Source organism: Thrips palmi, unplaced genomic scaffold, assembly GCF_012932325.1.
Source record: "Thrips palmi isolate BJ-2018 unplaced genomic scaffold, TpBJ-2018v1 HiC_scaffold_12, whole genome shotgun sequence".
In the NCBI taxonomy this organism is placed as follows: domain Eukaryota; kingdom Metazoa; phylum Arthropoda; class Insecta; order Thysanoptera; family Thripidae; genus Thrips; species Thrips palmi.
Window position 1 is genome coordinate 12,882,522 of NW_023144623.1, and position 23,240 is coordinate 12,905,761.

Consider the following 23,240-nt stretch of genomic DNA (forward strand, 5'->3'; position numbering starts at 1 on the left):
CGACCAGTGACGACGTAGGCACAGGCCTCGACGCAGGCGAGCGAATAAATCATCTCTGCTGCGTTTAAAAGTTCCACTTACTCCCTCGTACCTCACAACCATCATGACGGAATTTCGGATGTTCACACCTTACCGCTGCCTTGCCTGGCCATAGGAGATCGAACTTTCATTGCGCGTCGTTTGGAGATCGCACTTTTTCATTAGGACCCATAGCCACCGGTGACGGCCTGTAACCGCTGGTTGCCACCGGTGACTGCCTGTAACTTCCGGTAGCCGTACAGGCCGTCACCGGCGGTTACCAGCCCTCACCGGCGGTTACCAGCCCTCACCGGCGGTTACCAGCCCTCACCGGCGGTTACCAGCCCTCACCGGCGGTTACCAGCCCTCACCGGCGGCTACAGGCCGTTACCGGCGGCTACAGGCCGTCCCGGGCGGCTACAGACCGTCACCGGCGGTACAGACCGTCACCGGCGGCTACAGGCCGTCACCGGCGTTCACAGGCTGTCACTGAAGGCTGGCGGTCACTACACAGGTGGCACAAAACCTAGATCGGACAAAAAAAACGGTTTGAAAGAAAACCAGGTCAAACATAAAAAGGTCGGATAAAATTTTTCTCTCACAAAAAATTTGGCTTGGTTGGACAAAAAAGGTCGTGCCACCTTGCCCCGACTACGACGCACCAGTTCCGTCTCCGTCCGGAGCGTCGCTCTGTCGGTTTTGCCATTTGGCGGCAAGCCGGGAGGCCGCGCCGCGAGTTTGCCAAGACGTGGCCATTCCGGCTGTTGCTGTTGACTCACCAAATTGGCAGGGTCGGTCAAACGGAGCGGCATGCCGGCCCTGCCCCGCCCCGGCCGCGCAAGGCAATCCTAGGTCATATTGGACTCGGTGGGCACCGCTGGGACACGCGCCGCCGCGCGCCGTAAGAGGGAGGGAGATAGACGGGGCGAGCGGACCGTTTGCCCCGCGCGGAGGTACGCGCCGACGGTGCAGCCCACAGCTCACGCGCTGGCTGACAGTGCTCCGGCCCCTAATTTTTCGACTAATTTATTCTGAACACTTACGTATTTTTCGCAGGATTTCGCTGACTCCTATAGGAGCGCGACGGAGACAGACGAAGGAAGCACTGTCCGGAATCACCGCCGGACGACCCCATGCCAAGGCAGCGAAATCCTGCGAAAAATACGTAATTGTTCAGAATAAACTAGTCGAAAAATTAGGCCGTGGAAACCACGCTCTCAAGGCGATAGTTTTCAAACTCACTCCCATCGCTCCCATTCCACGCCCTTTTAGTGGGGCGTGATGAAAAATCCCGATTGAAATCCGCAGATTTCAGGGTCAGCCGAACTCTTAAACGATGATTGCCCCCGTGACCGAGGCAGTCGCCGAAACACCTAAAACTGGATTTGTCGTCACTGCAAACAATCCCAGGCCGTGTTGTAACCGCGGTGGGGCGGGGCGCGGTGAGGCGGGGCGAGGCAGGCGTGGAGCAGGAGGTCGGGGTGGGGTTGGTCCCGGGTCAGGGCGGGGCTGGCGGGGCGGCGCGCGCGTCGGCGGGGAAGTGTAGGACGCCTTGGTTCGCCTTGCCGAAGTGCCTCTGTGACGAACCGATAATGTGCCCGGGCCTTTCACTAGGACACCATCCACCACCACCACTATCTGCTGAAGGGCCTGCAGGGCCTGCTCCCCTCCACGCGAAAAAAAAATCCCCCCGCTGTCCTCCCCCACCGGCCCTTCGAGCACAATTATTTGGAAACTTATAAATCGGCGTTCCCTTCGGCAGCCAGTCCACTGTACGCGATGCCCTCGGAGCGGGCGGACTCTGCCCGGAGCAGACAGCCCTCCAGGCCCAAGTCCAACATGTACCCGGTGCGTGTCAGTGTGTGTGTGTGTGGTGGCTGTCAGTGTGTGTGTGTGTGTGTGTGTGTGTGTGTGCGTGCAAGTGCTGCTGCGGGCCCCACGCGCCAGTCGGATTAACGATGGATATTGCAGTGAACAGTGAACAGTGATATTTTTTTCGACCATGTGTTTGCCTCCAACTGCGAGTGGGAGCTGTCTGTGGACAGGCAGCGTGCACTCAGCAGTTTCATTCGATTCATTTTGCAGTATTTTACGATTTTGGAGTGACATTTTGACCGTTTCACACTGGGCAGCCAAACTGCCTGTCCGCAAACAGATTGCAGAGGACTGGACGAGGTCGCATGTGAGCTGATTATCGCCTTCGCCAATTTATGCGGCTGAATTCAAAGAACAATACACACTATAGGAAACGCGGGCGTATTGTTACAATTTTTTTAAAAAAGAGGCTCTTATGGCGTATTAATATTCTGAACCAACTGTGGAAAAGTTTAAAAGGAAATTACGCCAATCTTCAAAAAGAAAGTTGTCAACATTTTTCAATGGTTGCTTGTCGAAATTCAATTTAAATTTGATGTGGAGTAAAACTCTGACCGTTGCTCTCAGGAGCAAATGGACATCGGTCGGAATTAGTAAAATTGTCGTATAAAAGACGGGGGAAATTATTATTATTTTAGCGTGGTTCCTGTGAAACCCGTTGGCCGCAGCCTGCACTGTAGCAAAAAGCTACGGAAAATTCTGTAAACAGCTTGTGGTAACTCACCGTATAGCCCCCTTATCAACTAGGCTTATTCTCCGTAGGACCGTACAGTATTCTCTGTAGAACCTTACAATGTTCTCAGTAGGACTATACAGTCTTTCAGGTCCTACGGAGAAGACCGTGCGATCCTACGGACAAGACTGTGTACGGCCCTACGGAGAACACTGTAACGGCCCACGGAGAATATTGATAAGAGGGCTACGGAGAATCCTGGCAAAAAATAACAGAATTTTCCGTACCTTTTTGCCACAGTGTGTCGAAGCGAAGCCGAAGCGTAAAATTCACTCCGGGACGCAGTGTCCGCAGCGGTCCGCAGCGCCTCGCGTCCTGGCGTTTTCACACATCAAACTGGACAGGCTGGCGGCAGCGAGGCGGCGACCCCCCGGGGGGCTCGGGCAGTGCCAGGCAGGCAGAGGGCTTCGTCGCTCTGTCTCCCTCGCACCCTTCCGGGCTGCCCCGTGGGTGCGAGGGAGACGGAGCGACAAAAGCGCCACAAAAGCCGCGCGCGTTATAGATTACGGCCGCGGTGTTTGACACAACGTGGGGTCACTTTCGCTGGCCGCTGGCGCCGCCGGCCGCGAGCGACGCGGCGGAAAACCGCACGGCCGTGCCACGGGCTGGCCATGCCGCGGCCGCCCTGGCCGCCCTGGCCGACGCCAAGTTGATTGTGTTTGACTCGCAGCGAGCGACGCGAGCAAGCAGCCTGCCCGGCCGGCCGGAACCGGGGTCCGCGCCCCTCACTTTCAAATCGGCCGTGGAAGCCAATGTCTTGATCCTGGACGCACTCGCCCACCCAGCCGGCAGCGCACAGTGGGCCAGAAGACCGGTGGAGCGGCCTGCTGCAGGACGGAAGGAAAAAAGTTGGACTTTGTCCTGGTCAAAGGCCGTCCGTCCGTCCGTCGGGTCGTCCGTCGGGTCGTCCGTGTGTCCGCGGACAGGGGAAAAGTGGAGCCCCTTCCTGGCCGCGGTTTGGATGAGCTTCCCCGGGCCGGCCGAGTGGTGGATCGGAAACGCACGCTCCCTTGCATATCGCTACCGAGCAGCCAAGCATAAGCCAAGCGGCTCAGGGTCGTAAATCGAATTAATTCTCTCCTAGTCGTTTGGAACGCTCGCAGACCAGCCTGCCACCGGTGTAATGCCTATTGGATACTTAATAACATGATTAATCACTTGCTGCTGCTATTACTTAACGAGAAAGAGCCTGAACTGTCGTTATCCTTTTAGTGCGATTGATTACTTGATTAATTGGCAATCAATCGAAATAGTTGTGTCCGTTTGTCTTTGTCGTGGAAGTGCAGTGAAGACGAGGGGGCAAAAACTCGCGCAATCATGTGTACACGGCCCCCGAAATCACATGCGAATCATTGAGAATCACGCGAAATCAAGCAATCCGAAATCAACCAAAATCACTAAATTCGACCGAAATCAGGCAGAATCACACGAAACCAGGCAAAATCAGTCCGAAATCATTTCTTTCCGAACACAATCACGCACAATCCCGCTCAACATCACCCTGGTGCGTCGCGAAATAAGGCGAATCAGCCATGAAATCATTGCGTTTTCCGAACCATGTATACACGCAAATCCCGAGTTTTTGCCCCCTCGACTGAAGACAAAGAGGCTCGCGGTCCGTTGCGGTGCGGCCGACTGGTCTTGGCTCACGTTCAACTCCGCGCTGCAACCGCTGTAACCCTTCTCTCCGGTTTCCCATTCAAAGAAGTGCGTTGCTCAAGGAAGTTCAATCAGGGAAGTGCACGTTCTCGCGTTGCCGCGTCGAGGTGTGGGCGTTTTAGCAGCTGCTGGAGTGAGAGGCTGCTCAAGCTGTCCACCAGAGTGATGAGTGCCCGAGTGAGACTAGAGTGAGAAGCTGACCGTGTTTGGTGCGCAGATCGTGACGGGGCTGATCGCAGCGCTGGCCATGACTACCTTCAAGGGCTCCACGGCGGAAACGGAACAGTAAGTCCACCCCTGGCGCACGGTGGGCCAGAAGACCGGTGGAGGCGGCCAAAACTCTAGACGCATTTTGAGCTCCAGAGTCGCTAAATGGGACTCAAACCGAACGTGAGACCCCACCAATCAAGGGGTGACCCACTGAAAAATTTTGTGTACAATGAATGTGTGAATGTGTGAATGTGCAAGAATGTGCAAGATTTCTGGCGTTTTTGCCACACATGTTGCCTACTTACAGGCGTTTTTGCCACCTGAATGTGGAATGTGGTCAAATTTTGTACAATGAATGTGGGAAGCTGTTCCCCCCTCGCCACCAATGGATTCCTCGTTCGGAGAGCAATCCATTGGTGGGGTCACACGTTCGAATCGAGTCCCATTTAGCGACTCTGGAGCTCAAAACGCGTCTAGAGTTTTGTCCGCCTCCACCGGTCTTCTGGCCCACTGTGTGGCGCCGCCTTCATGTGTTACCGCGTTACCGAGTACCGCCGCTCTGTGTTGGCAGCGTGCACTTCCGCATCATCGTCCCCGAGTACGTCAACACGCACACGCACACCAAGACCGTGTACGTGGTGCCCAAGGGCGAGATCGCCACCAACGAGGTCGGCGGCAGCGGCGGCGGCGCCTCGGGTCCAAGTGGCAGCGGCGCCTTCATTGGCGACCCCCGGGGCGCCCCCGACGCCGCCATCACCGTCAGCGGCGTCAGCGGCCCCGGAGACGGCCCTGCAGCCGCAGCCGCGCCGCCGCCCGTGTCGCCCATCGTTCCGGGATCGCTGCTGTCACCGGAGCAGGTAGCTGCGGGGCACCAGAGCGTCCTGGACGGGCTGCTGCAGTACCACAAGCACCACAAGCGGCACGGGAAGGCATGCAAGGGGCACGGCTGCCACCACGGACATGGACACGGACACGACAAGGGCCACAAGGGCCACGGCCACGGACACGGCTGCCATGGCGGCGGCAAAGGACACGGCCATGGGAAGGGTCACGGGGGAGGCCACGGACATGGGCACGGCGGCCACGGACATGGCGGCGGAGGCCATGGGCATGGACACGGACATGGAGGAGGAGGAGGAGGCCATGGGCATGGACACGGACATGGAGGAGGAGGAGGAGGAGGCCATGGACACGGACATGGACACGGACATGGACACGGACACGGACATGGAGGAGGTCATGGCCATGGGGGTGGAGGCCACGGACACGGTCATGGGGGCCATGGGGGAGGTCACGGAGGACATGGCCATGGGCATGGAGGAGGTCATGGCGGTGGAGGTCACGGCCATGGGGGACATGGTGGGGGTCACGGTCATGGTCATGGCCATGGCGGAGGAGGACACGGTCATGGTCACGGGGGAGGACATGGAGGTCATGGAGGAGGCCATGGTGGTCATGGAGGAGGCCACGGTCATGGTCATGGCGGAGGTCATGGAGGACACGGGCATGGACATGGGCATGGCGGCGGCTGCCATGGGGGTCATGGAGGAGGTCACGGGGGTGGTCACGGCGGTGGTCATGGGGGAGGTCACGGGGGACATGGTCATGGACACGGGCACGGTCATGGGGGCAAACAGATTATCACGGGTGAAGAGAAGTCCACGCTCATCTGCTCGGGCAACGGTTCGAGCAACGAGCTCCTGTGCGTGCAGTCCAAAAACCTCGAGACGGGCGACAACCGGGAGTCCGAGCACTTTTATGGGGACACTTGGACCGGCAGCAAGCACGAGTCCTACACCGCCAAGGACGAGAAGCTCAAGACCAAGGAGTCACTGAAGCACGCCGCCAAGGAGGTGGCCGTGGACGGCTACTCCGAGGAGCACAAGAAGGACAAGGCGGCGCTGGTGGTGTCGGGGTCCTCGGGGCCGTCGGCGGCCTCGGGCGGCCAGAGCGGCGGCGAGGAGGACAAGGCCCAGCTCGCGGACGAGGGCCCCACGGTGTCCGCCGAGGCGAGCAACCCCGGCGCCAGCGTAGAGGACCACCCCGTCGGAGTCGGACACGTGGCAAGTTTCCAGCAGGTTCACAAAAATATTAAAATCAAAATCGAATAATACCACGGCCCTAGCTGAATCCCTTCCTAGCCCAAAGATAGAGACTGACGCAGTACTCCACCCCCGACCCGAATGCCCCGTCCACGCCACAGTGACGCATGCCGACTTACTTTAACTTTTAGGACTACAACCACGCTCACCACAACGCGCAGCAACAGCTGCCCACGTACCAGCCGGACGGTGAACAGTGGATCCCCATCCGGCCGTCCAGCGCCCTGGCCGAGCTCGGCCACGGCCAAGCGGGCCAAGGGGACGGACATGACGTAGGGCACACGGACGCTGACGTGACAGGCGGCCGCGGGGGTCCCGGGGGCCACGGCCAGGCCGACGGCGACGGGCAGTCCCTGCAGTTCCAGCCACCCTCGCCCGCCACCACCCTCCCCACGCAAGTCCTGGGGATCAGCCACTCCTACCAGCCCCTGCGGACGTTCATCGGGGAGGTGAGTGCCGCTCGGACGCCAACAGTGACATGCCGCCACACCCCGACAGTGGAGTAGAGAAGGACGACCTCCTTGGGCCGGAACGCGAGCACTCTTCGTCACGCGGCGGCCGCCTCATCGCTGTCTTTTGTTCTGCCCGCAGAACTCCGTGTCCGGGCCGGGCTCCAAGCCGGGCTCCAAGCCCAGCACCGTCGACGTGCAGCTCGGCGAGCTGACGTGGAGCTCCGTGCGGGGGTCCGCGTCAGGCCGAGGCCGCGGGGGCCGACTGCGCGGCCGCGGTTCTCACCTGGACGGCACCGAGGACGCGCTGCACCAGCCCGTCAGCGGCCCGTCCGCCGTGGGGCCGTCGGGCTACGAGGTGGTGGAGCGGCCCGCCGACATCTCCGCCGAGGTGCACCTGACCACCGTCAGCCCGCTGAGCGCGCTGGGCGCCTCGGCGCCGGCTGCGGAGACCGAGAACTCGGAGGCCGACGCCGTGGGCCCGGGCCCCTCGGAGGAGGCCGTCGCGCTGTACTACAAGTCAAGCGGGTCGGAGCGCGACGAGGACGGCGCCGAGGAGGTGCCCAGGAAGCGAGGCCGCACCCGCTTCGGGGACCGCCGACGGCGCAAGCGTCCCCGCAGCCGCAACGACGCCCGCACCGACGCTGAGGCCGAGGGTCGCCGCCACCGGGACACCGACGACGACGACACGGCCAGGTCGTCCGCCGAGCCCAAGGACCACCAGGACGCCGACGACGGCTCCATCGGCGTCGTCACGCAGGACGGCCCCGCCAAGTCGGCCGACGAGGAGCTCGCGCAGGAGACGAACCGCCTCCTGGAGGAGCTCAAGGAGAGCAAGGCCGTGAGGAAGCGGCTGCGCAAGCGGCCGCGCATCATGACGGAGACCGGCCACGTCCTCCGCGGCGTGCAGGTCAAGGAGACCCTAAAGGCGGACAAGTGGCGGTAGCGCCAGGCAGTGCCATCGCGGCGTCGCCGGCTGACTTGGTCTGGGGACACATCGCTCAACTCCGTGTAACCGTCACCATGCTCGAGGTGCGCCTTCCAAAACTCAACTCTGCATTTTCACTTCCGGCCTGGACGGGGCCTTTCATTGTTACTTCCGCTTGTGTACAGTGTACAAAGCAAGAACGCTTTACGTCGGTGCGTGTAAATAGTCTGACTTATATTTTTCTATGAGAGTGTCATTATTTTCTGTTTAAAATAAATCGTTACCGTGTACCACGACTGCGACGCCTCTGCTCCTTGTGCCACCCGGGTAGGTCTTTGTGGAAGACGGCGGCCTACAGCAAGGCCTACAGCAAGGCCTACAGCAAGGCCTACAGCAAGGCCTACAGCAAGGCCTACAGCAAGGCCTACAGCAAGGCCTACAGCAAGGCCTACAGCAAGGCCTACAGCAAGGCCTACAGCAAGGCCTACAGCAAGGCCTACAGCAAGGCCTACAGCAAGGCCTACGGCGCCACCCGCGGGGCGCCCCAAGGCCGCGGACGCGTCATCGAGATCCTCGCCGCGACTTGCAAGGGCGCGGCTCGTCCTTGGAAAGGGGGGGGGGCGTTTTCTGCTGGACGCGCAGAGAAAGTGGTGCACTGACCATGCCGGCTTTTGCGGCTGGCAGATAGACGCACGCAGCGAGCCGGCTAGGCTCAGCGACTCCGAAGAGTCGTTTCGGTCGCTCCGTCTCTCGCATCCGCACGGGTCGTCCCGCGAGTGCGACGGAGACAGCGCGACGAGGCGACTGTTCGGAGTCCGCCTGTGCATTCCCTGCCGCATTTGGCCAACGCGGCGGCGCACAGTGGGCCAGAAGACCGGTGGAGGCGGACAAAACTCGAGACGCCATTTGAGCTGTAGAGTCGCTAAATGGGACTAGAACCGAACGTGTGACCCCACCAATGGATTCCTCGTTCGGAGACCAATCTATTGGTGGGTCACACGTTCGGCTCGAGCCCTATTTAGCGACTCTACAGCTCAAATGGCGTCTAGGGTTTTGTCCGCCTCCACCGGTCTTCTGGCCCACTGCGCGGCGCGACGGCGTCCGAATTAACCGACGGCGGCGACAGCTTGACCGGGCCGACGAGGCACACCTGGTGGACACCGCGTGCCACCTGCGCGACACACCGCGCCGTGAGGGGACCGCGTTTGTCGACTCCGCGGAGGCGGAAGGAGGTGGGGGCGGCGGGAGGGCGCCGTCAAACAGTGGGCCAGAAGACCGGTGGAGGCGGCCAAAACTCTAGACGCGTTTTGAGCTCCGGAATCGTTAAATGGGACTCGAACCGAACGTGTGACCCCACCAATGGATTGCTCTTCGAACGAGGAGTCCATTGCTGGGGTCACACGTTCGGTTCGAGTCCCATTTAGCGACTCTGGAGCTCAAAACGCGTCTAGTGTTTTGGCCGCCTCCACCGGTCTTCTGGCCCACTGTGCGTCAAACGGACCCACCGAGCGAGGCGTCGGCGACGCCGGCGCCAGGCACTTGTTGTTGCGGCCCGACGTCGCCGACCTGGTCACGCCTGCTGCAGTTGGCTAATGTTTGGATCACTAATGGCAAAGCGGCCGCGTCCGCCCGGAAGCAGGCCAACAAGTGCCCCTCCGCGCCGCGAGGGGAAGAGGAAGGGGAGAGGGGGGGGGGAGGATTCGCCGCCAGTGTTACGCAAGGCGAGCACCAAGGCGAAGCGCTTTTCCGAAAGCCCGCCGGGGAGGTTTCACTCGGCACTGCACTGCACCAGCTGCAGGCCTGCTTGCACTACGTCACACTGCGTTCCGATCGAGTGTGTGTGTGTGTGTGCGTGAGTGTGTCTGTGTGTCTGTGTGTGTGTGTGTGTGTGTGTGTGTGTGTGTGTGTGTGTGAGTGTGTGTGTGTGTGTGCGCGCGCGCGTTCGTGTGTGTGGCAGGGGGCATCGGACTGCAGACACTGCAGACACTGCAGACGCAGCGAGCGGCACGGACACGAGATGATCGCAATGAACGGAGCAGCACGCCGTCGACCGCGGTCCGCGCGCACCGCGCCTCTTCCGGATGATGGGCCTCATGATAGCGGCGGGCACGCCGCGGCCGCGCCGTGGCGATCGTCATGGCCGCCATGAAGATGGAAATTCACGCCAAGGGAGGCACGCTCCTCTCGTCATTTTGGTGCTAGGGGTGACGACCCAACCCGCCCCTTCCACGCACACACGCTCACTGGATTCAGTCACGCCGGGCAACGAACTCCGAAAATATTCCTTCCAATCCAGCAAACCTCCTCACCCACTGGCCCAGATGCTTGACCACCTGCTGCCGCTGGGTGGCTCTGTCTCTGTCGCACTCACGGGGCTTCGCGCACGGGTGCGAGAGAGACAGAGCGACGAGGCTCGGCGGGGAGGTCCGGAGGTGGAGAGAATTCGCCGTTTCCGGCGCCGGTCGGGGCGGTGCCGGGACGGCCGGCCGGGCCGAGGTCCTGGCCGTCCAGGCCGTCCTGGCACAGTGGGCCAGAAGACCGGTGGAGGCGGCCAAATCTCTAGACGCGTTTTGAGCTCCAGAGTTGCTAAATGGGACTCGAACCGAACGTGTGACCCCACCAATGGATTCCTCGTTCGGAGAGCAATCCATTGGTGGGGTCACACGTTTGGTTCGAGTCCCATTTAGCGACTCTGGAGCTCAAACGCGTCGACAGTTTTGGCCGCCTCCACCGGTCTTCTGGCCCACTGTGCCTGGCCGGCCGCGCGGACGCCGACAAGGATACGGACCCCCTAATAGACAGGAACCCATTACAGGATTCCAGGATCGCGTCGGCCGCAGCCTATTACGCGCGGCGGCCAGCGAAGTCTCTGTCGCTCTACCGGGGCGTGCCGTAGCGGTGCGAGAGAGACAGGGCGGCGCTCCATCTGCAGGCGGTGATGCTGTCGCAGCGGTAATAGACTCGCACAGACTCCCGCATGAAATTCAATGCATCTCCTTCCTCCTTTCTCCCGTTAATAAACCATGACGGCCATTCAGCGCGCGGTACCAGTGCCATAAGCGACTCGCTTTGAAATATTTTCGCGCCAAAAGCGGTCCAGGCGCGTGATGGAGTCGTTCCCACGACCCGCGCGTGCGCGGCGGTCGTTTATCAACGGGCCGGCGGGGCGGCGCCGGGCCGCGGGGTTCAGGTGGCGGACGACTGTACGCGGACCAACACACAGTGGGCCAGAAGACCGGTGGAGGCGGCCAAAACTATAGACGCGTTTTGAGCTCCAGAGTCGCTAAACGGGCCTCGAACCGAACGTTCTACCCCACCAATGGATTGCTCTCCGAACGAGGAATCCATTGGTGAGGTCACACGTTTGGTTCGAGTCCTGTTTAGCGACTCTGGAGCTCAAAACGCGTCTAGAGTTTTGACCGCCTCCGCCGGTCTTCTGGCCCACTGTGGGCCGGCCGGCCGGCCAGACGGACGCGGCGGCGCCCCTCGGCGGCGAGGATGCTGTAACGGCCGGCGGCAAGGCTGCCGGGGGCGTTAGGGCTTCCAGGACTTCCAGTGTGGCAGACTCCATGGAGCCTCCAGCGGCCTGCAGCCTCAGGCAGCCTGCACCGCGGCGGAAACCAGATCGAATGCCGTTGCCGCTTCCCTTGGCGTTCCATCCCCGATACCATCACAGCAGCGCCCCGCCCCCACCCTCCGCGGAAACGGACTCGCCTCCCTCCCCCTCCCCTCCCCCTCGCACGGCCGTGCGGTGGACGCGTGCTGGACGCGTGCTGCAGGGCCTGGCCGTGCTGGCCGTGCTTGCCGTGCTCCCCCGGGCGCAACAATGGAAACCGCCGTATAAAAGCGGGGCCGGGGCGGTGAGGGGCGCAGTCCAGAGTCCTCCCCGTCGAGTGTAGCGCCAGTGTGCAGTGTGCAGGCAGTGCAGCCCCCGTGCGTCCAGCGACGCCCCCAGCACCGCAAGCAGCCCCCTGGATTAACTCGCCATGAGGCCCACGCCCCGCGCCGTGAGTACAAGCCTACAAACACAGCAACAAAGATGACAACGACGATGGCAGCACAGGGGCGGAATTAGAGCCGACTAAAGGGGGGGGATGCGTTACGGGTTGCATACCTTTAGGGGCAAACTTGTCATTTTTATAGTGTTGCATCAAAACAGTACGGTGAATATTTGCTCAACTACTAAGTACTCATACTGTTTAAGTTTCACTAATTATACGAACAACGTCTACGCATCAAAACAAAGAAACAATCCACGCAAAAGCCGAGATTTTGTCGCCTCCCCCCCGTAATTACGCGCCTGTGGCAGCAGCAGCAATGACAACAACACACAACCACAAGAGTAAAAACCGCGTAGGGCCCGTTTCCATACTACGTGACCATTTTGGGGGAGGGGGAGCCGAGCCAAATGCTTCGCCCTATCTTAATTACATGGGAAGGTTAGGTTATCCTGGTCACTATGAGGGGGGAGGGGGTCAAAATGTGGCCCTAAATCGCCCACGTAGTATGGGAATGACCCCGTAGCTAGTCAAACAAAAACGGGGAAAAAAATGGAAAAATATTTGTGGCGGGTATTTGAACCCTGACCCTCGGTTTAGGAAGCGGATCCTCAATCAAAGAGGCGGCCTCGCGAACGCGGATCGGAAATGATGTGAAAGTGACGCCGGACTCGGCCGCCACTGACCGACGGACGGCGCGGCGACGACGGCGATGCGGCGCTAATAGCAATCCTTACATCCACCACTTCCGCGCCCAAATGTCTAGTTGCCGTCGGCCAGGCCGGGACGGCAGCGCGTCCACTGCAATCGACACTCGAAATCGATATCGTAAAAGCGCGGTGCCCTCGGGCGGGGCGCGGCCTAGACGGACTCCAAACCTGTCCGGGAAGGGACCAGCGAACAAACAGAGAAGCGAAAAACTGCCCGTCGACGAACGGTGCACAGTGGGCCAGAAGACCAGTGGAGGCGGCCAAAACACTAGACGCGTTTTGAGCTCCAGAGTCGCTGAACAGGACTCGAACCAAACGTGTGACCCCACCAATGGATTCCTCGTTCGGAGAGCAATCCATTGGCGGGATCACACGTTCGGTTCGAGTCCCATTTGACGACTCTGGAGCTCAAAACGCGTCTAGAGTTTTGGCCGCCTCCACTGGTCTTCTGGCCCACTGTGCGGTGCCTTCTTCGCACGTGGGCGTTGAAGGCACCACGTGTCCGCGTGTCAAAGGGTGGCGGTAATCGCCGCCATCACCAGCATCAGTGCATTGGCACGTCCGCGGCGGCGCGCGTGGCAAGGCCGGAGGGAGCCATCTTCGCACATTAAGAAGTCCGTAGCAAACGGGTAGTGTGCGACACACACACACACACACACACACACACACACACACACACACGCGCGCGCGCGCGAACACACACAGACGCTCGGAGCTATTTTAATGGAGGAAAGTAGAGGCATACGCGGCGTCGTCCACTGCCGCGTGGTCAGGTGTTCCGCACACGTGCGCCAAAGGTTGTCCATGAGGCGTTCCCTGACCATCAGCGCGCCGGCCGCAGCGCCCCGCCCCGCCGCGCCCCGCCGCGCCCCGCCCCGCCCCGCCCTCTGCGTCCGAGGCGTTCCCCGCCCAAACAGGCTCAATCACCACGCGGGGTGTTTGCTTATGTTGGCGCGCTGCGGCGGGGTGCTTTCTCTCTCGATTTACACAACTCGGGACGACAGCCTTGATTACCTCATTTGGCGGACTTTGTCAACAACGCGCCCAGCACCGCCGCGTCCTGGTTTTGGCGCCATAAACTGGAGGCGAAGTGCTCCGGCGGCCGCCACTAAGCTGGGCACAGCCTGGCTCGGCTCGGCGCGGCACGCAACGGAAGGACTGTGGGCTTGGGACAGCCGGCCCTGGCAGGCCTGTCTCTCCCTCTGTCTCGCACTCGCGGGGTTGGGATGCGAGAGAGACCGACGCGCAGTGTGGTGTGCTCCTCCGTGCAGGCGTCGCGGCGGTCCGGGGCAAAATGTCGCACCGCCCACGTGGACTGTCAGGGGGAGGGAGGCGGACGGACCTGCCTTCCACCCGCCAGCCTCCTCGGTTCGTTTGGTCGCTTTGTCTCTCTCGCGGCTCAGTCCGGCGGCTCCACGGCGTAAACGCCGCGGCCGCACAGTGGGCCAGAAGACCGGCGCAGCGGCCAAAACTCTAGACGCGTTTCGAGCTCCAGAGTCGCTAAACAGGACTCGAAGCGAACGTGTGACCCCACCGATGGATTCCTCGTTCGGAGACCAATCCATTGGTGGGGTCACACGAACGTTTCGAGTCCTATGTAGCGACTCTGGAGCTCAAAACGCGTCTGGAGTTTTGGCCGCTGCGCCGGTCTTCTGGCCCACTGTGGGCCGGCGGGCAGGGCTTGCAGGGCTGGCAGGGTGCCTCCGGACTCCAGAGCCCCGGGGCGCCGCCTTGCCGCCTTGCCTCGGTTGCCTCAGTGGCATTGCGATGGTCGCGGTAATGATGGGTCGATTCGTTACCGACTTTCACCGCTTGGTGCGCTATGGTCGCGTCGCCGTGCCGAGCGCCACCGCGCAGTCACGGCCAGCCACGGCGCACCGCACAGTAGCGCGCCGACAAAACTGAGACGCGAGCCTCCTCGGTAATTGTTGCTTCGCCACTGTGGGCAAGGCGCGCGCCGGGCCCGGGTTCGACTCCCGGCACCGAACAGGGTGGGGAAAACAATCACACACATACACCTCCGAAATATCATTTTTTTAAGAGGCAACAGCGCACATAACGTCGACGACTCTTTTTTAAAGAATCAAAGTTGAAAACACTACAAAGTTGAGTGACTTTGACTTTGTTTTCGTGCCCTTACAGTGCGTGTGGTTCCTCCTCGCTGCGGTGGCGCTGCTCGCGGTCTGCTCGGAGGCCGGAGGGAAAAGGTACGTAGCGTTCCAATCCTATTTTCATTTTTTTCCTGTTTTTTTTTTCCACTGCACTGTTGGAACGGCAGGTGCAGTCAGGACGGTGGCGCCCTCGCCGCTTTGTCTCGTTCGGATAAGGGGAGGCATGGCGGGGCGAGGCGGGGTGGGGTGGGGCGGGGCGGGGCGGGGCGGGGTGGGGTGGGGCGGGGCGGGGCGGGGCGGGGCGGGGCGGGGCGGGGCGGGGGGGGTGGGGGGGGGGGCGGGGCGGGGCGGGGCGGGGCGGGGCGGGGCGGGGCGGGGGGGGCGGGGCGGGGCGGGGCGGGGCGGGGCGGGGCGGGGCGGGGCGCTACAGCATTCCCTCGCGGGATGGCCGGCAGGACATACCGGACACACCTCTCCATGTCTCTCTGCGCGACGAAAACGAAAACCGCCTCCGCCGGTATTCGAACGCGGTCCCCCTCGGGGGCTTGGGGGCTTCGGAAGAGCGGAGCGAGCGCCGCCGGTGCCGCCGAGCCTCGCCGCCTGACCCCTGACCGCGGGCCCCTCGCACACTGCCCTCTCCTCCTCTCTCCTTCCCTCTCCTCCCTGTAGGCCATGCTAATGGTCGGGCGGCGTGGTCAGCATGCCTGCTTGTTTACTCTTACAGTGGGCCGGACAGGTCGGCCCAACTTCATCCCGGATGCGCGTCGTGTTCTATGCTGCTGTTTTTTTTTTCTGTTTTTGCGTCTTTGTACCGGGAGACTACACTTGACAAGACGTCCCACAAAACGCCTGTGGAACCGAGCGTAGGCAACCCACCCGTCCGCGCGACACGCCAGCGAGGCGGGTTGCCTGGGCGGCAGGCGTCCCGTTGCGACGACGAAGAAACGGTCACTGTAAAAAATTCCGTACTTTTGTACGGAAATGGTACAGAAAAATATAGTACGGAGGTACGGAGAAAGGTACGGAACGTTCCGTACTTGCTCCATATGAACCCATGTAAATGGTACGGAAAAAAGGTACGGAACGTTCCGTAGTTGGCAAGTACGGACGGTCCAGGCAAATTATTGACCAGACATGTTCCGTACTTTTTCCGTACTTTTTTCTCACAGTGGTCAATGCGTTTTATATATTCACAATTTTTTAAAGTTTTTTTTACGATCTGTTAAACGGCCGTCGGGCAGACATTCCAGCGGCGGGTGTTAATTATTCTTGAGATGGCGGGATGCAGGACGCCGGCTCCTTGGCACTGCTCTGTCTCTCTCGCACCGCAGCGGATGGCCCCGTGAGTGCGACAGAGACAGAGCGACGAAACGACTCTTTTGAATCGCTCGGCTGGCATCCGATGCCGAGAAACTCCCCTTTGCGCTCTGCGGACTCGCGGGCCTGGCGGGTCGTGAAGGGCCCCCCTCCCGTTGCCATTGGACTTGCATTGGTCCCGACCTTTCCCGCACTCGGAAGTCTCGTTCCGAGAGTCCATCGCTCTGTCTCTCTCGCTCTCATGGGGCGTCCCGTGTAGGTGCGAGAGAGACAGAGCGACGACAACGACCCTCGCAATCGGTCTGCAGAGACACTGTGGGGATAGCTAGCGCCGCGGCCCGCGAGACGCCGCCTGGAGCGGACGGAGACAGAGCGGCCCGCCAATTTTAGAACGACGCGTTCTTGTCCATAAAGTTGGCCAAGCGGTTCTCTCGAGGGTTCTCTCTCCGCGTGCGAGTGCTCGGAGATTCGCGTTTGAGGCTCCGAGGAAACAGGAAAACGCACACGTTTCGATCGGTGAAATGCCCACACTGCAAAAAACCAAAAATGATCGGTATAGTGCTAGTGTCGTTTGAATTTTTTCCTCGTCGAGAAAAGGCAAGCTTTGGGGACAGTTTCACCAGCGCCTCCGTCAGCCAAGGGCCTGCCGGCTGCGGCATCGGGACCAACGCCTGTATCCCTTTCCTCTTCACAACGGTCTCCTGTTTCGCCGCTCTGTCTCTCTCGCACCCATACGGGACGCCTTGCGAGTGGGAGAGAGACAGAGCGACGAAAGCTCCGCGCGGTTCGGAATGGGCCTGCTGCCTCGGCCCCAGCCAGCGCCCATCTAATTGAAATGTCCGGTAGGCAAACAGTGCGACTCGACGGCAGGTGCATCTGCATCGCACTGCTGGCACACTGCTGGCCGACTGAGTCGGAGGCAGCCAGAGTCGCCGAGCCGGGCTGGCATCTTTATCTCGAGAGTGAGAGAGACAGAGAGAGAGAGAGACAGGGAGAGAGAGGGGGAGGGGGAGAGAGAGAGAGAGAGAGAGAGAGAGAGAGAGAGAGAGAGAGAGAGAGAGAGAGAGAGAGAGAGAGAGAGAGAGAGAGAGAGAGAGACGGACAGAGAGAGACATAGACAGAGAGAGACATAGACAGAGAGAGAGAGACAGAGAGAGAGAGACAGAGAGACAGAGAGAACGCCCGTGACATTCAGTGAAGCCCTTTACAAGAAGAGACAGCTAACTTTTAATTTTTCTCAAACTTCTTAAATTTGAAAAAAAAATCTACGAAAAAAAAATTGAGGATGAAAGTCGGTTTGTCATTTCCTATTTGAAGGCGGCTTGTCGGCGAGATGTTCCCGGTTCAGCTTCCCACTACACTGTCCGGCGCGCCACGCACGCGGCTGGCCGGACTGGCGATAATGGCGGGTGACGTAACTTTCTCGCGGTAACAACTTTGTCGCCTCATTATATGGAGCAAGCGAAAGTGGAGGACGGTGTCACCCCGGCAGGGAATATCGTCATGATTGTAATAATTGCCTAGTCCGCGCGTCAGACTCCGGGAAATGAAAAAAAAAGGAAACAGGTTGAAAACGTTATATTTTTGCTACAGAACATAATCAGATTAAGACTTTAGAAAAACTGAATTCAGGAAACCAAAATTTGAAATTTTTCTCGTCTATGGTAAAAGACAATTTTTTTCTGAAAAATAAAGTACATGCAAATAAATAAATTAAACGAATCAACGAGACATTTCCGCTTGCAAGCTGCGCAGGCTTCAGCCACATTTCCCTTCATATCCCGAACGGTCTGTCTACACGTGCAGATCGACTACTGATAGTGGACCGCGCCGTATGTCCCGCCGTTGCCCGTACCTGGAAGATTCCCCCCCCCCCCTCCTCCTCAGCCTCCAACCCCAACCCACTCGCTCGCTCAATTTTCCATATTCACTTCCTTGTACATCAAACCGTACCGGTGCGCGGAGCCCTTCTTTTATTGATGAAGGCGCACTGCTACGCCGCGGCAGCCCCGCGGCCCCGCGGCCCCGCCCAGGCCGCGCGCTGTTCGCAGCGTTCGCAGTGTTCGCAGTGTTCGCAGCGTTCGCAGTGTTCGCTGGCCGACGCCATCTATCAGGACCGGCTGGCCACGGCCAATAAGGTGTGCCCTTCGATCTGGGATCCGGGTCGAGGGCACCGGCTGGTACACCACGAAAAATAAAAAAAATGTCCTATTTAAAACAAAGCAACATTTTCAATTTTTTTAATGACCCTTCTGTAAAATCGACTGTAAAAACGCCCTTTAGTTTTCAGAGAATTCATGCGTGATTTACGTTTTCGTATTACATACATTGTGAAAATTTGCTGTCACTTTATGACAAAAACGTGGATGATATTTTCATCACTTACAAATTATGACAATCTCATCATAAATTGATGACATTTTCATCAAAGCTCCTATACTTATTGCATGGGCGTGACAACAATGTCATCAATTGTTTTGATGACTTTGTTGTATGGAAAATTAGCCTTGAAATTGTCATCAAGTGACGACTCAAATTTTCTCAGTGTAGACAGCCCTCTCTGTAAAAAAAAAAGAAAAAACAAATTTAGAAAGATTTAGAATGCGGAAAGCGGACCACCTTTTCCTCGCCTTTTGCATTTGCCGGTAGTGTATGGAAATAAAGTTCGCAGCCTCGCCATCGGTGACGCGTACCGATTGCCCCGTCCGAGCGGACGACGTGACATCGTGACAACGTGACACCGTGGCCACGTGACTACGCGCGGCCCGAAAAGGCTGGCACTCTGTTCCGCAGGCATCGGCGCCTTTCCGGGCTGCCCGTCTCTGCATTCACCGCGCTACCGCTCTTTCGTCGCTCTGTCTCTCTCGCACTCACGGGGCGACCCGTAGGGGTGCGAGGGAGACAGAGCGACGTTCGAAGCCTCCCGGCTGACGAGCGCCGTGCGTCTCCGTCCGACTGTCCGCAGGAAGAAGATCGTGGTATTCGTGCCGCAGAAGGTCAAGCACATCCACCACCACCACGTCAAGAAGGTGTACGTCAAGCACAAGCCCGTCGAGTACCTGGAGGAGCTCGACGACGACCTGCACCGCGCCGGCGAGGGCGGCGAGGAGGACGCCCACTACCAGAACTACCAGGACGGCGACGACAAGGTGCTGGCCGCCGGGTCCGAGGCCAAGCCCAACGTGATCGTGGTCCCGGACTTCACGGAGCACTCGTGGGGCACCAAGGCCACGCCAGGGTCGCGGTCCTTCCACACGCACGTAAGCACCAGGGGGGCGGCACTAACCCAAGTCCAGGTTTGGTGAACGGCCTGAAGCGGCCTGGAAGGGTTGCTAGCACAACAATGTGTTTGGCAACAACTTTCTGTCGTTTGCGAGAGACACGTTGCAAACCTGGAACTCCGTTAAAGTCGTCCCTTTGCCAGCACCTGCACCAGACTGAACTAGTGACCGGGTCCTTTGTCGACTGCTAAAATCCGAACAGGAAAGTTAGTGACGAAGAACAACGCACTTGAACGAACACAACTTTGACGAAAACCGGACCCTTACAGAAACTGATGGCGACGAACTATGGGAGGTCAAATCGGTTTTCAGAAATGTTTTTACATTTTTAGATTACTTGACAATTGGTTTTGTTTTTGGTTAAGTCGGCACAGTCTTCTTCCTTTCTCGACTATGCGACGTGACGCCGAGGGTACTGCGCGCACCGCTTCCTGGACACCGCACACTCGGTAGTTTGATGGTAGTTTCGCTGTGCACCATGCTAATGCCCGTCGGAAGCACCCGAAGTCGGCTGGAGACGCCCGAAGGGCTCGAAGGGCCTGAAGCACAGTGTGCCAGAAGACCGGTGGAGGCGGTCAAAACTCCAGACGCGTTTTGAGCTTCAGAGTCGCTAAACGGGACTCGAACAGAGCGTGTGACCCCACCAATGGATTGCTCTCCGAACGAGGAATCCATTGGAAGGGTCACACGTTCGGTTCGAGTCCCATGCGAGTCTGGAGCTCAAAACGCGTGTAGAGTTTTGGCCGCGTCCGCCAGTCTTCTGGCCCACTGTGCGAAGGGCCCGAAGGCGGATGCACCCGTAGAGGGGCCCCACGCCCCACGCCCCACAGCCCCACGGGGCCCCGAGGGGCCGGGGACGAGCACGCCGCGGAGATACGCCATCTTAATTAGGCGCCGCGCAAAACTCTCGCACCCTCTCACTCGCACCCGAGGCCCGAGAGGCCCGAGGCCCGCGCCCGGGCGCGGACAAGACCGTCGTGTCGAACGAGCCTCGCTATCGCCCGGCGCGGCCCGGCAGCGTGGATCCGCTTTTCGGCCTTCGTTGATTTACAAGATGGGCAGGACACACAAGTCGTGGGAACGGCTAGCACCTGCGCTGCACCTGACTGCTTCGCCCAAGGCAAGTCGAACTAGTCTCCTGGTACAACCAGCGAACCTGACGCCGGCCTCTCCATTTTCCAGAGCTCTGATGCCCTTTTTTGCAATATCGTTTCGAACCAGCACACTGTCAACAAAAGTAAATCGTAACGAAAACGAAAAGTCTCGGTCATATTGACTAAAGTTAATTTTAACAGTGATCATGCAAAACGCTCGCAACTTCGTGCCGTTCTCGAGATCGCTCGCTGAAATCAGTCGCCTCCACTGCATGTGTCACGTGGAAGCAACCGAATCCTAGAAAGCAGCACCGCGAGGTGGGGACGTCCTGAGGGAGGGGAGGGGGAGGGGGAGGCACCGCCACACCTGTGACCTCCGACCCAGTCCGTCGCGGCGTCCCGCGCGTCCCGCCAAAAGCGCCGCGATGGCCGGCGCCTTCCTTTTCGGGCATCCGGCGTGTCCGTCGGGAACCTCCCCCGGGGCCTCACTAGGACCTCACTGGGACCTCGCTAGGACCCTCGGGAACCTGCCGAGTAATTGACAGGAACGATAGGGCGCGACAGGGAAGGCGCACAACACACGCCCCTCTGAGGGCAGGGGCCGCTTGCAGCGTAGTGGCTTGCAGCGTAGTGGCTTGCAGCGTAGTGGCTTGCAGCGTACTCGCCGCGCGGCAGAGCTTTCACCCGCGCAATGTCGCCGGGCCGTCCGCGCCGTCCACGCCGACGCCGGGCATTGCCTCCACGGCGACGCCGCGGCGGCGCGGTGTACCACTGTACGACGCGCGTCCCGCGGCCGCCACGCCGCCGGTTGACACGCCCGGCATGCCCAGGCATGCCCCCCATTGTTGCTGCCCGCCCCCGACACCCCCGCGCGCCACCCCGCCGGCCCCGCCCCCTGCGACACCGCCGTGTTGCATTACGGGCCCTGTCAGCAGACTGGTTCCGAAGAATCGCCCTTCGTCGTTCTGTCTCTGCTGCACTTAGGGTTCTGCGTGGGTGCGAAAAAGACAGAGCGATCCCCGGTACAGTGGGCCAGAAGACCGGTGGAGGCGGCCAAAACTCTAGACGCGTTTTGAGCCCCAGAGTCGCTAGGCAGGCCTCGAACCGAACGTGTGACCCAGCGGTTCTCAACCTTTCTCGGCTCGCGACCCCAAATTTGTAGCCAAAAATTTCCGCGACCCCCAGGAAAAGTTTCACGACCCCACGGGACCCCTCCTTTAGCATGCCACTGCGTCTGATCCGAGGCGGGCATTTTGCTCCCTCAACGGGCAATTGGTCTTTGGACTTTCCTTTAGCATGCCTCTGTTACGGAGTGCGATTATCAGTCTTAGTTTGGGGGCAGTATTGTCTCAAAGTTGGCCAAAACGCTCAGAAATGTCTTTGAAAAATCATGTTTTGGGTCGATTTTAAGCAGCCACTGCGTCTGATCCGAGGCGGGCATTTTGCTCCCTCAACGGGCAATTGGTCTTTGGACTTTCCTTTAGCATGCCTCTGTTACGGAGTGCGATTATCAGTCTTAGTTTGGGGGCAGTATTGTCTCAAAGTTGGCCAAAACGCTCAGAAATGTCTTTGAAAAATCATGTTTTGGGTCGATTTTAAGCAGCCACTGCGTCTGATCCGAGGCGGGCATTTTGCTCCCTCAACGGGCAATTGATCTTGGACTTTCCTTTGGCATGCCTCTGTTACGGAGTGCGATTATCAGTCTTAGTTTGGGGGCAGTATTGTCTCAAAGTTGGCCAAAACGCTCAGAAATGTCTTTGAAAAATCATGTTTTGGGTCGATTTAAGCAGCCACTGCGTCTGATCCGAGGCGGGCATTTTGCTCCCTCAACGGGCAATTGATCTTTGGACTTTCCTTTGGCATGCCTCTGTTACGGAGTGCGATTATCAGTCTTAGTTTGGGGGCAGTATTGTCTCAAAGTTGGCCAAAACGCTCAGAAATGTCTTTGAAAAATCATGTTTTGGGTCGATTTTAAGCAGCCACTGCGTCTGATCCGAGGCGGGCATTTTGCTCCCTCAACGGGCAATTGTTCTTTGGACCTTCCTTTAGCATGCCTCTGTTACGGAATGCGATTATCAGTCTTAGTTTGGGAGCAGTATTGTCTCAAAGTTGACCAAAACAGTCACAACGGTTTTTCAAAGACATTTCTGAGCGTTTCGGCCAACTTTGAGACAATACTGCTCCCAAACTAAGACTGATAATCACACTCCGTAACAAAGGCATGCTAAAGGAAGGTCCAAAGACCAATTGCCCGTTGAAGGAGGACGAAATACCGCCTCGGGTCAGACGCAGTGGCTGCTTAAAATCGGCCCAAAACACGATTTTTCAAAGACATTTCTGACCGTTTTTGTAAACTTTGAGACAATACTGCTCCCAAACTAAGACTGATAATCACACTCCGTAACAAAGGCATGCTAAAGGAAGGTTCAAAGACCAATTGCCCGTTGAGGGAGCAAAATGCCCGCCTCGGATCAGACGCAGTGGCTGCTTAAAATCGGCCCAAAACACGACCCCAGCTACCTCGCCGCGACCCCTTAAAATTTTTTCGCGACCCCACTTGGGGTCGCGACCCTAAGGTTGAGAACCACTGGTGTGACCCCACCAATGGATTCCTCGTTCGGAGGGCAATCCATTGGTGGGGTCACACGTAAGGTTCGAGGCCTGCTTAGCGACTCTGGAGCTCAAAACGCGTCTAGAGTTTTGGCCGCCGCCACCGGTCTTCTGGCCCACTGTGCCCCGGACGACCTCGGCGGGG

At 59.1% G+C, this 23,240-nt stretch overlaps 1 protein-coding gene across 1 annotated transcript in view; it reads left to right on the forward strand.

The window, feature by feature from the left end:
- The first annotated feature begins 4,532 nt into the window (after positions 1-4,532).
- Positions 4,533-23,240, forward strand: part of LOC117639877 (hornerin-like) — a 28,831-nt gene continuing 10,123 nt past the window's right edge. The window contains exons 1-7 of the mRNA XM_034375824.1: positions 4,533-4,570; positions 5,067-6,558; positions 6,729-6,869; positions 7,189-7,452; positions 7,543-7,988; positions 8,306-8,492; positions 19,104-19,370. Coding sequence (XP_034231715.1) covers positions 4,533-4,570; positions 5,067-6,558; positions 6,729-6,869; positions 7,189-7,452; positions 7,543-7,988; positions 8,306-8,492; positions 19,104-19,370 — 2,835 coding nt within the window. The remainder of the gene's footprint in view (positions 4,571-5,066; positions 6,559-6,728; positions 6,870-7,188; positions 7,453-7,542; positions 7,989-8,305; positions 8,493-19,103; positions 19,371-23,240) is intronic.